Raw genomic sequence first — 12,700 nt, 5'->3', positions numbered from 1 at the left:
TTCTAGAATTCTATTTGGGTCTTTTTTGTTATTTCCTTTTTCTCCTGAGGTTCCTGATCTGTTTGTTCATTATGATCATGCTTTTCTTTAAAACCCTTAAACATGTCTATTATAATAGCTGATTTAAAGTTCTAGCCTGTTAATTCCAATATCTGGGGCATCTTTTTTTTTTTTTTATAATTTTGTTTGTTTATTTTTTCCCCCAAAGCCCCAGTAGATAGTTGTATGTCACAGCTGCACATCCCTCCAGCCACTGTATGTGGGACGCGGCCCCAGCATTGCCAGAGAAGCGGTGCAGCGGTGCGCACCTGGGATCCGAACCTGGGCCGCCAGCAGCGGAGTGCGCACTTAACCGCTACGCCACGGGGCCGGCCCATGGGGCATCTTATGGTTGAGTTCTAGTGATTGCATTTTCTCTTGACTATGGGCCACTTTCCCTTGTTTCTTCTCATAGAGTGTGGATGATACCAAGTATTGAGTCTGGATTATGTCATCTTCCTTTAAAGGGTGTTGAGTTTTGTTCTGGCAGACAGTTAAATTAGTGGTAGATGCTTGTGGTCGTGTCTGGCTTGGTATAATTCTCTGTTAGAGCAGGTGTATTTCAGTTTTGAATTTAGTTTTGGGATGTATCCCTTTCTCTGGGGCTTAGTCCTAAAATGTTGCCTTTCTTTGGTCTCAGTTAAATGCTGATGCACTCAGTGAGTCTCTTTACGCTGGCTTACTTGGATTTCTACTTTCTCAGCATTTGATGGCCTCTGGTATCACTCACTGTTCATCTCCCAGTTCTGTCGCAGATGATATTTTTTAGGTCTTGCTGAATCTTTCCCTAAGTTTGTGCAGCCCAATCCTTGGCCAAAGGCTTGCAGTGAATGCCTATGCAGACTTCTGAAATCCCTCTTTGCATAGCTCCTTCTTCTTAGCTACTCTGCCCTACAAAGTCCAGCTGCTTGCTCAGCTCAGTGAGACTGCCACTCTGCCTGGGTTCCATCTCCCTGTCAAGTGCTCCCAAGGCAGAAAGTGGGATGATCATGGGACTTAACTTGTAAGTTTCTCTTCTCCCAAAGATCATAGTCTTTGCTACTCCATACCTGAAAACAATTGCCTCATATATTTTGTTTTGTTTTGTTCTATAGTTTTTGGCAGGAGAACAAGTCTGGTACCGGTTGCTGTGCCATGGCTGGAAGTGGAAGCTATGTGGCTTTAAGCATTAAGTTAGTTAAGATGTACAAAATTTCTGTATAAACATTAAGTATCTATACAAACATATGTAAAGGTTGTGATTTCTTTATCCCGCAAGGATTTATAATTCTACAGACAAGACAAATATTGGACTTTAAATACTGGAAACCCTGCCTCTGGTTAGGTCTCCTAAGCTTGTAGTAGCCAGCTGTATATAATGTATCATAAAATTCACTATATATAAATTTCTTTTTCTTCCCTTCTTCCATCCTCACCCCACTAATTGTGCTGTGTTAAATTTTCCTTTCCTCAGGGAGAACTTTCATGGACAGAGAAAGCAACTCTTCTAAGTGTGTGGAAGGGAAATGTCCACAGGACATCTTTTTTCTCTACAGTGTTTAATTCTCCTTCTATAATGGAATGAAGGCCTGTTTGTTTCCAAATGGTTATTTTGGTGCTGCACCATTCCTATGGGTTATCGGATGTTAAAATCCTTCGGGCCAGAAATAAAACTTAAGAATCACTTGCCCCCCTGCCTTTTATTTCTGAAATACTATGAAAGGATGAACCTTATAAGCAGAGGACAAGTTATCTGTTTCAAAAAAAAAAACTGGAGAGAACTTTAAAAACAATAATCTGCCTTTGATAAGTCTGTTTTATGTAATCAAAGAAATAGAGCATTTGACCTGTACTTCTGTATCTGTCCTGATGGCTATCTATCACCCCTCTCTATAGTACAGAGGATTTTGGTACTCAGACTCTTAGAGGGACATAATCAGAAGACAATCCCCTTAGTAAACTTTGTCAGATGGTCATTTGAACACCAGTCAAAATAGTGAAGCCTATACTAAGTTCTAAAGTCATGTAATGAAAAACTAACTGTAGGCTTGAAGTGATGAAAATTTGAATATAGAAAGATGTAAATGTGCAGCAGGCATCTTTGCTTCTTGTATTTTGGTAGCTGGCCAGGTAGATTAAAAAAGGAATTCTGGGGATGCCCAATACAGAAAGAGAAGATGTGTAGATTCATTATCTTGGTGTCCTGCTATCAAGTCTCAGGGCAATAAACACTGGGTATGTAAGTATAGCATCTGGTTTACTGGAATATTGATGTGGTTACGTCTGAATATTTTTCAAACAGGAAAATTTCTTTCTTTAAAGGAAACACTTTAGAGCTAGAGTGATCAGAAATCCAATATTGACAAAAAAATTTCCTTGTTTTCAATAATACTGTTTGGATTAACCAAATTTGCTGAGTCCTCTTATGAATGGAAAAAACTTTGAATATTTAAAAATTCTGATTTTTTTTCAGTTTCACTTTGTCTGGATTTTCCCAATGCTTCCCTTCCATAATCCCTTTTATTTTCATATTCTGTATGAAAGAATACACAGATTAAAAGCTAAGAGAAGCTGAGATAATTTTATTTTTCTTTTAAACAGAAGAAAGGAAAAAGGTGGGGTTACATTTTTATAAATATCTATAAATATAGAGCGATAGGCAAAATCTTCCAAATAAATAAATAAATATTGCCACGTGCTAAGGGACACAGGAGATTGTGGGGGCTTCCTTGGCTTTGCCAAAGAGAAAGCTCCTGATAAATGGTATTGAGTTTGTGAGATTACAACAGTTTTCTACCAAAGCCCTTTGGGATTTTCCATCTCCTAAGTAGTGGGGAGCTTCTAATAGCTTTTATACATATATCTCCAACGGAAAATGAAAGCCATGTCAAGAAAATATTTGCCATGCACTGCTATATAGTAGTATGCATAGTTTTAGTGTTTCAGAATAGGAACTAGTCCTTCAGGTTCAGCTTAAAACCATCAGGTGAAAACAGTTGTCCAATGTTTCATAAGTAAAAAGAATGGATCAATTTCTAAGGTTGGGTACATGATGGCAGTGGGAAAGAAAAGGTGACTGGAAAGAAGCTGTTGTTTAGATCTAGTCTGCTTGTTAATATTCTGCTCTTTAGGTGGCCATTTAAATAGAGGTAGGAAATGAGGCCCCCTGTAGGAATACCCAAGTCATGGGGTAAAGCTGGGGTGAGGGCTGAGCAGCAGCCCTGCCTGTCTGGTGCTCCTCAGCTGTTGGGTAAGTAGGGTTTTGTTTTCCTCGGGGTATAGTGGGGCTCCTGGGACTGAAAGCTGTCTTCATTTAATGATCCAAGAATTTCCAAATGGATTAAGGCCCAGACGTGTCAGCCTCGGAGCGTTTTAGCTAGTCCTCTAGCCACTGCTGCGGGTGCTGGAGAGATCAGTCAGGAGCTGGGACCGTGTTGTCCTGTCAGAACTCCTGCACTATGGTGCCTGGGTACTGGACTTCTTTTCCCCTTGAGTCCTTGATGCCACTTCACTTAGACAAAAGGACACAATTTGCCAGTCCACAGAAGATCTAACCCAGAGCAGTCCCATTGTCTCAAGACCCGCTCCTCATAAAATTTGTATAATTCATCCAGAATGGATTGCTACTCAACCTGGAAGTAGAGGCTTAAGTAAATGCCTCTTAGGAGAGTTTGAATTTATTTCCATTTCCTGGCGGGGTAGTTTTATGAGCCAACACCAAAGCTCTTCCTCCGGCCAAATTCACTAGCACCAAAGATGGGGCCAAGAGACAAGGCTATGTCCTGGGCCACTTGGGAACAGAGCCGGGTGGTTCTTGGTCCTCTGGCTCTGGCTGCGTAGAGGGAGAGAGCATGGTGAGGGGTGCCCACCCTGTGGGGAGGTTGAGTTTTCTAGTTTGATTTCAGCCTCAGTATTTAAGTTCTGACCAGCCTACCACCAATCTTTTTGTTGTTGTTGTTGTGAGGAAGATCAGCTCTGAGCTAACATCCATGCCAATCCTCCTCTTTTTGCTGAGGAAAACCGGCCCTGAGCTAACATCTACTGCCAATCCTCCTTTTTCCCCCTTTTTCTCCCCAAAGCCCCAGTAGATAGTTGTCTGTCATAGTTGCACATCCTGCTAATTGCTGTATGTGGGACGTGGCCTCAGCATGGCGGGACAAGTGGTGTGTCCAGGTGTTGGTGCGCATCCGGGATCGGAACCCAGGGCGCCAGTAGCGGAGTGTGCGCACTTAACCGCTAAGCACAGGCCGGGCCCCCACCAATCTTTTTGACAGCTCTTCTCCAGAGATGCTCAAGGAAGCACAAGGCTTGAGACTAGGATTTTCATCAATTTACCCAATTCAGCTATAATGCCCTAGGTCAAGGTTGCAAACTCAGACGCCAACAGGGTCCAGGCAGATAATATAAATAAATGCAAGGAGCAGTGGAGAAGCTGCTGGTAGTGGCACTTCCTTCACCTTGGAAGTGATGAACTCACTAAGCGGTTGCTTTGTTTTTAGTGCTAAACTGATAAAAGGGGCATCAGGAAGAGAAATACGGGGGCGAGAATCCCTTCTCTCCTCCTTAATGAGATTTCTAGTTTACCTATTGGGACTTCTTAATTCAGAAAGGTGGTACAGGTGAAGCGAGGAAGGCGTGAAAACTGCCATTTCAGGGCTCAAAGCAGACCCTCAGGGGACCTCCCGAGGAGGGGAGTGAGGAGGAGAGGCTAATCCCACACATTCCCGTCGCCGCCACCACCTTCCCCTTCATTGGAGTGTAAAGGGAGCTGGTCCCTTTAGAGACCGTTTTCTGAAAGACCGACTGAACAGGGTTCCTGTCTGGTTTCCCTAGTAGAACTTGGGGAAGGGGCGGCAGCGCTCCGCGCCCATGCCGCCGGCGTGTGTGTTCACCCTGTTGCCTCTGACCACCCCTAAGGGGTCGCTGGCCACCACGCTGTTGTCCTCGGCGCTCGGGAGCTCCTGCGAGCAGGAGACGGGCACGGGGGTCATGCGGGGCCGCGGCTTCAGCACGTTGAGCGGGTCGCGCTCGGAGTTGTCCTCGGCGCTGCGGGTGTGCCGCCGCGGCCGCGGCGTGTTGAAGTGCACGAGGGGGATCTCGTTCCTGCGGGACAGGAACTGCGAGTAGGGCGGCGGGTTCGTGCCGGGCAGGAAGGCCCTCTTGGCGCGGCCCAGGCTGACGAGGAAGAGGTGCTGCGGGGACTGGTACACGTCGTAGCCGTTCTCCAGGGTGCGCTGGCGGAACCTGCAGCTCTCCGGGCTGAAGTCGTGCTGGAAGGGCAAGCGGACCAGCTGAGGGCGGCCGACCGGCCCTGCGCGCTGCCGGCCAGCCTGCAGCCCCCAGTCGGCTGGCGAGGGGCCCCTCCGCGTCCCCAGCAGCTCTGTAGGGGGGTGCGCCTAGCCCCATGGAGCCCTGCTGGGGAACACTGCTTCTGACGAGTGCTTTCCAAACGGCAAGCACGGAGCACAGACCCCGCTGCCAGGAGTGGCGACCGCGAGGGCCTCACGGCCCCTGCCTGGAGACCCCGGTGGCCGGCGGTGGCTTGGGCTAGGCTGGACAGAGCGCAGCACCTGTGTCCGGCGGCCGGCGGGAGGGCTAACTTATGTGCAACCTCGTCCCTCCCGCTCTGCCTTTTTGAACCCTCTTTTGGCTCAAAGGGATTTTGGGTCTGTCTCCTTACCTGGAGGAAGGAGATGGGCTGGGGTTTGTAGGGTCAAACATAAATGAGGTTACTCACATCAGAGAGAGAACATAGTTTGGGAATTAGGGACATGAACTTCGGCAACAGGTGGCCTGGGTCTGAGCCCTCACTCTGCCACTCATTGGTACTGGGTTTTAGTGAGTGCCTGCTAGGGCCTTCACATATTATTTCATTTAATCCTCAAACTCCATGAAGTATTTTACAGATGAGGACTATCTATATGCCTATATGTGGTTAACAGATATTGATGACTGATTGACTGATGGTCTATATTTGTTCAACAGGTATTTATCTACCGTTACAGGTGCTGGGACACAGCAATAAGCAGAACAGAGAGCCGTTGCTCTCATGGAATTTCTAGGGGGCCTGTCTGGTAGGAGGCTCCTGAGATAAGCAGTCCTACTATTTTACTATCTCAAAATCCTTTGGAATATGCCTGCAACCTGTCATTTGGGAAATCCTTTGCTTCCCAATCTGAATGACCAGCCATCACAGTTGGGGCAGAGATCATTAATTAGAGATCCTCAACTGGAGGGAGCTCCCCTGGGCATGTGGTCCACCCCACTTCACTTTTTCCAGGTGAGGATGCTGAAGTCTGGAGAAGCGAGGGCACTTTCCCGAGGTCAGGGAGGTCTAGCACAGAATCAGGAAGGCCCCAGGGGCTTCTCCCGCTTCCCACTGTACTTTACAACATGAGTTTGCATGGCTAGAGGACCTGGTGCTGTGCTAGAGACAAAAGTGGGTACCAACAGGTGGTTCAGACTGGGGCTGAGAGCATGGGCTCCAGAACCAGACTGCCTGGGCTCAACCCCCAGCTGTATGAACCTGAGCATTTAGTCCTTAGACTGAATAAAGCGCTCAGTGAGAACATCACCAAGGTACACTGCAAATGGAACCTTTAGGTTATAACATTCTATTTTCTGTCAGAGAAGTTAATTATTTGCCAGTGGTGACCAGCACAGAAAGAAACTCACTGATCCGAAAATGTTTCCTCTGAAGTCCATACAGAGGTATCTCCTGCTCATCACACCGGTTATCACCACAAAGCCAGCATCCTCTGATCTGATCATCAGGGCACCTACGGAGAAAATCATTCAGGTCAAATCTCGCTACACATCCAGTTTCCTTGTTCAAGCACTTCCTGAAAACGCATCTTCGTGAAACCTACCTTGACTGATTGTTAACCGTGGTGATGATTTCACTTAGCCCTCCCCTTGTACTTCCTTATTCAGCCTCATTTCTTCTGGCTGTCCCCCGCTTTCCAACCCCCTACTCCCCCACATTTGCGTCCTGTGTCATCCTCCTGCCTGCACGGAGCACTCTGAACTCACGGCATTCTTTCACCTGTGCTGTACACGTTTCTCTCTCTGCCTGGACTGAATTTACTTTCCCCTTTGCCTGGCTAATACCTCTTAATGTTTGTGGTGGTGGTCACATTCTTCCAAGCCTTCTGCTTTTGTGATTTTTAAGTCTATGCCAAGATGTCTTTCAAAGATCCGGCTTGCATATAGAGTGTGATTCTCCACCCGAGTAGCTGGGTAATAGTCTGCCACGTGTCAGTTAACACCCACTAGGTGTCAAGAACTGCATTAGAATAGATATTACCCTCCCTTGTCTGCTTGTTGAAGTCACCCATCCTCCAAGGCCAGGCTCAGAAGTCACCATATCTATGAAGACTTTCCTGATCTCCCTAATCAGAATTACTTGTTCTTTCTTCTCAGCTTGCTCAGCATAATGCCTACACCTCTATTACACACCACAGTATTTCCACATGCGTCTCACTTGGCCTCACAGCCCCCAGGGAGGTAGCCCAGGCAGGGGTTTGAAATGCTCTTCTGTGTGCAGAAGGTTGTAAATGCCCATCATCTGTGCCTCGTGGGTGATTTACAGCTGAACTCTCCTCCCCTACCCCATGTAGGCTCAATACAAAGACCTCGGAGGAGAGTAGCAGGCCATGCTTAGACACTAGCTGAGTATAGAGCCTGATATGGACTGAAATTGGATTGATGTGGGACAGAGAGAGTGAGCAGGGGAGCAAGGCCAGAAAGAAGAGGCAAGAAGAGGGCCAAAGAGAAAACTAAATTTGTTTCCAAGTTTGGCTGAGGGTTAGCCTTGAGGGAAGCTTCTGGAAGTGGAGTGGGATATGGGAGGTACAGAGGATATTTAAATTATCACAAAATGGGGTCTGCCTATGTGTCTCAAATTTGTGGCTAATTTTATGGTAAGCCCTGAGAGAAGCGTAAGGAACACGTAAGAAAGAGTTTCTGTGCTGATGAATTTTCAATCTAATTGGGGAAAATACTACACTTAGTAACTGTTTTTGAGTGGTTGCACTCTACGTACATATTTTAAATTGTCAAAGCAACTGTTCTGATGTTAATATAATTAGTATTAATGCTAGCAGTCACAGCATCCTAATTTAAGTCACAAGGAAACTAAGGCAGGATTCAAAGTCAGGTCAGTGACTCTAACATCCTCTTCCTACGACCCTGTAGCCTGCCTCCCACAGAAATCATTACAGGCTTGAGAAGACAAAACTAAGTGCCACAATTCATGCCTGCAGACCACAAGAACCCCAAGTTGTGTGCCCCCAAGTGGGTCAGGGAAGGGGTGCTGAACCAGGACCCAGGGTACTTGGATTCTGGTCCCAATTATGTCCCTCACTGAGTTTGTAGCTGTGGGCAAGTCATTGCTCAGTTTCCTCAGCTGTGAAGAGAGAACAGTAGAAGCCGTCCTGCGTACTTTACGGGGTTACGATTCGAATCGAGCGGGATGAGGGTTGTAAAGTGACGTGAAAGCATGGAGCAAGTGGAAGGCATTATATAGTATGTGCTGACCTGCTGTTTGTGACAAGCCCAGATCTTTGCAGTCATGCCGGCCTGATGCCTGAGTCAGTGTGGGCAGTGTGCTTAGTACACATGCTCCTGGTCACCTGGGCCAGTCCCAATAGAAAACAGCCTGCAGAGAGACAGCGAGCAGCTGCTATGGAGGACGCACACATAAATTAAACCAACATGAGCCAATGTGAAAGTTCAGAAAAGAAGAGACGGATTTTCTTCTCTTTTCAGTTTCAGAAGGCAGGTTTGCACAGTCTGCACAGATTCAACGGCAGAAGGAAGGCACAGATCACTGGTTCCTGGAGCCACAACCTGTTGGAGCCAGGCAGGCTCAGCAGACATTTCCTTGAGTGACAGCAGGTGTCTGTGCATGTGAGCCTATAAGAAGCATGGGATTGGGGTCAAGGTGTCCTCTAGGTCATTTACTAACTATGTGACCTTGAGCCAGTTATTTACCTTCTTGAACCTTTGTTTTCTCATGTGTAGTAGAATCATTTACCTCATTTGGTTGTCTTGAGGATGTAATGAGATAATATTTTTATCCACTATAAAAGCACTTTCTAAATGCTAGAAATGTCTACTGTTGCTATTTCGCCTCAACCTCTGCTATAAAAGTAGAAATTTATCTGCCCCTTTCTATTCTCATAGCCAGTAAATGATAAATAAGATGATAGATATAAAGTGCTTCGAGCTCCCCAAAAGAAAGAGCCCGAGGATAATTCAGCTTCAAGTAAAGAAAGTGCCAGTGGGGAAGGTCGAGGAAGTAAAAACATCAGGATCTAGGAAGTGTATTAACCAGGGGTAATAAGCATCTCCTTTCTGCCGTTTCCACAAGGTGAGAATGACAGGGCGTGGGAGGGCGGCCTCATTCATAGTGGGCAGCTGACACAGACACTGGAGCGGCTCCATGACATCAGCGCTGCCAGTCCCAAGAGAGGTCCTGGAATCTTGTAGGCAGATAATTTCTCAAAACCCAAAGATGATTAATCAGGAATTTACTAAAGCACCATAATCAAGTGAACCAGATTTCACTGGAAATTTATAATTAATTAAGGGGGAAAAATCACCCCACATCTTTCCATCAGTGTAAATGCATTGTTTTACATTCCTTGGGGAGAATCTTTCACCAGTCTGTTAAATAGTTGTGCCACCCATCTATACGCATCAGTGTTTCCTCTTTCCTTTTTTGGTAATTTTTTATCTTAGTGTATAAATTTTTTTTGGTAATACACATGATAACTGATTTGAATAGTACAAAAGGTGTTATAAACTAGGAAGTGTCTCCTTCCCACCACGCTGACCTGCGTTCCCCTCCCCATGTTTGTGTTAATTTCCAGAGACACAATGCTTAGCTAGTGTCTGTACCTGACAAAACAAAATCACATTTCTGTAAAAAAGAAAAATTCTGAAATCAGTTCAATTCATTTTGCTTCTTCTCAGTCATTTTAATTCAGTCCAACTAGTCCTTAGTGCCTCCTCTGGGCCCGACGCCGGTGGATATTTGAGAGCAAAGTTCTACAAACCAGTACCACTCACAGCCCACACAGCAGGTTGCACTGCTGTGCTCTTTGTCTTGTTCAGGAGGACATGTCTTTGGAGGGTTCCTTTCAGTGAAGGGATTCCATGATTCTAGACAAGTATTATAAGCATTCTTTAGTTGTATGAAGCCCTTTCCATCTATGGGAATCACAATAATTTACCACAATCCACTATCCCGCATTTTAAATCACCTATCATCCTGCAGTGGAAGTAAGAGTGGCCCTCCAGGCGAGGTGCAAAATTATGTTTCCTAAAAGTCTGATAATAAGCTGGGAGACAAGAAGGGATGAAAGATCGTGAGGTGTCTGAAGGGCTGTGTCTTCTTGTGCAGTCACAGAGCTTTGCACAATGTCAGACATATTGGAGGTTCTGTTAAATATCGATGAAATAAAAGGAGCAACACTTTGGATGCATCGAATGTATCCAGACTTATTGCTAATGACTCGAACTTGGCTTCCAAGATGTTGACTCTAGAATCCTAGTATATCCCTTTGAGTTCTGGAACCCACTTGGTATTTGGAAATACCTTTTCTCCCTCCTCTCATCTCCTATGACCATCCATTGAGCACCCGGAGGGGTGTGAACTCTTGGCTTTGCATGTGCATATATCTTGCCACCAGGTTTAAGGACCTTTGATTCTTAGCAGAATGAATGTCTTACACAGAAAGGCCACAGCAAAATTGCTGATTAATTCAGTACAACAATAAAGAGCAAATCATTATTCCTATAAGAAGTTTTCTTTAATTAAAAGACTATGGTTACTCTTTCATTACTTTAATTTGATCTATATTGAATCAGTTTGCATTTTTCTTATCCTTAGAGTGATTTTTAGATGTTTTCCTAAAATAGAAGACCTTGTCTTTTTCAATATCTCTCCCCCCCCCCACCTCATTATCCCTTATATAGGTGCACACCAAGGGGCCCTCATTTGAATCATAGCTAATTGATTGATTATTGTGGATTGTGATCCAACTTTCCACAAACCTAATCTTGAAAACCTTCCAGTTGTCTCATGTTGCCAAGGTGTTCCCAACTAGCTCAATTTGCTACCGAGTGGAACTTTCAGCTCCACAGAGATGAATCACCAACTCATATCAAACTGGGTACTTCTGAAGCCCCCAGTAAACCTGTTGGATGGAAGGATGCATGGATGCATGGACAGATGAGTGCATGGATGATTCATGCACTTGGTCAGGCTCATCAAGACAATATACCTGAACAGTCTGTCTTTAGTACATTTTTCCTGAGAATTTTTATAAGGCTAGAATACTAGAAGCTCAGAGTTGGAAAAAGCCCCTGAGTTCATCTATTCTAACCCTTGGTCTGATACAGGAATCTTCTTTACAACCTCCATTGCTAACCCAGTCCAAAGTTCATGAGCTAAAACGCAATGTCTATTGATCTACCTGGCTTCTTTTCCTCTCAGCCTCTTTGCCTTTCTTTCTGTACATTTTTTGACTCTTTGGACAGGACAAAGAGAAAGTGGCTGCTAGTGTGGGAAGAGGGATTTTTGTTAAGATAGAAATTATTCATGTTGGGAGAAACCAGTAAACACTAATTAGGGATGTGGCAGAATCTTCTCCCAAGGTGTAAAAATACACACACACACACACACACACACACACACACGTACATAAGTGGATCCTGGGCAAGAAACTGGATTAGTCTTCTGGTCCAGCCCAAGGCAGCCCCAAGTCCATTGTAGCTGGATGGACAGACGAGCTCCCCCTTCTTCCCAGCCTGAATGAAGCCCCTACTCACTGTAGATGGTCTGCTGGGGTGTGCCATCCACATGGCCGTCCTTGTGGATCTGCAGGTGGTAGCTGTTCCTGGCTGTGGCCGTGTACAGGTGGATCAGGCCAGCCCAGCTGGAGCTGAGCAGCGGGGAGGCGTTGGGATAGGCTCTCACTACAGAGCACAGGATGCAGACTAAGAGCCCAAGGCAGGCCCCCGACATCGCCACTCTCTGAATGGCTGGCGCGGAGTTTGAAACCTGACACTGCCTCCTCCACTCAAGGCTGTGCCTTGCTGGCCTTTTCTCCTCTTCTTCCTTGTGGATATCTGGCGTGAGGATCCTAGGCTGGATTCCCTCCTTTTTCCCCTTGGACTTTTAAAGGGTAGCTGTGTGACATCAAACAGGAAAAACTCCACTGTCCACATCCTCTGTGTTGTAATCAGCCCATTTGGAGAGAGTGCAGAGACCTCTGAGGCTCACGGAAGGCACGTCGGTTCCAGACACACACACACCCCTCAATTTCAAGCCAACGCTCCAAAAAGTGAATGATGTGTGGGCAAAAGTTATCTCGGACTCTGGGTTGCCTGTTGACCTGTCCCACTTCCACCAGGAAATGTGAAGGCAGTCAGCGGTTCCGAAAAAAATCCAGCTCCAGCTATGCAGTCAACCGACTTCTATGCAGTTAATCTCCTATTGAGTCTACTCATTTTGGTTTTCTCGGTCCTTGTAATTCCAATCGGGGACTATGTATCCAGTGCTCTCTCTGTACACAGCACTAGGTGGGTGTTCTGAAGGATACTGAAATAATACAGGACACCATCAGGCAAATGGCATCCTCCAAGACTGCCTCCTCATAAAGATATGGAAGCT

The 12,700-nt window shown here is 45.8% G+C and overlaps 1 protein-coding gene across 1 annotated transcript; it reads right to left on the bottom strand.

Moving 5' to 3' along the window:
• Window positions 1-4,844: 4,844 nt before the first annotated feature.
• Window positions 4,845-12,154, bottom strand: FGF23 (fibroblast growth factor 23). Its single transcript, XM_004438834.3, has 3 exons — window positions 11,857-12,154; window positions 6,694-6,797; window positions 4,845-5,288 (listed from the first exon to the last, which is right to left on the bottom strand). The coding sequence occupies exons 1-3, from the start codon at window positions 12,050-12,052 to the stop codon at window positions 4,848-4,850; spliced, it is 741 nt and encodes a 246-aa protein (XP_004438891.1). The 5' UTR covers window positions 12,053-12,154; the 3' UTR covers window positions 4,845-4,847.
• Window positions 12,155-12,700: the final 546 nt, after the last annotated feature.

This window comes from Ceratotherium simum, chromosome 17 (genome assembly GCF_057802395.1).
Source record: "Ceratotherium simum simum isolate JZ-2026a chromosome 17, ASM5780239v1, whole genome shotgun sequence".
NCBI classification, from domain to species: Eukaryota; Metazoa; Chordata; class Mammalia; order Perissodactyla; family Rhinocerotidae; genus Ceratotherium; species Ceratotherium simum.
Note: the sequence above shows the minus strand (reverse complement) of the source record. Positions and strands in the feature narration are given on the sequence as shown.

Bases quoted from the DNA above. Each gene is read 5' to 3' on its own strand.
- FGF23 (XM_004438834.3), bottom strand. From the start codon at position 12,052: ATGTCGGGGGCCTGCCTTGGGCTCTTAGTCTGCATCCTGTGCTCTGTA. The intron at 6,798-11,856 runs GTGAGTAGGGGC...TTTTCTCCGTAG, and splicing joins ACCCCAGCAGACCATCTACA to GTGCCCTGATGATCAGATCA. The intron at 5,289-6,693 runs GTGAGTTTCTTT...TTGCCCTTCCAG, and splicing joins GAGGAAACATTTTCGGATCA to CACGACTTCAGCCCGGAGAG.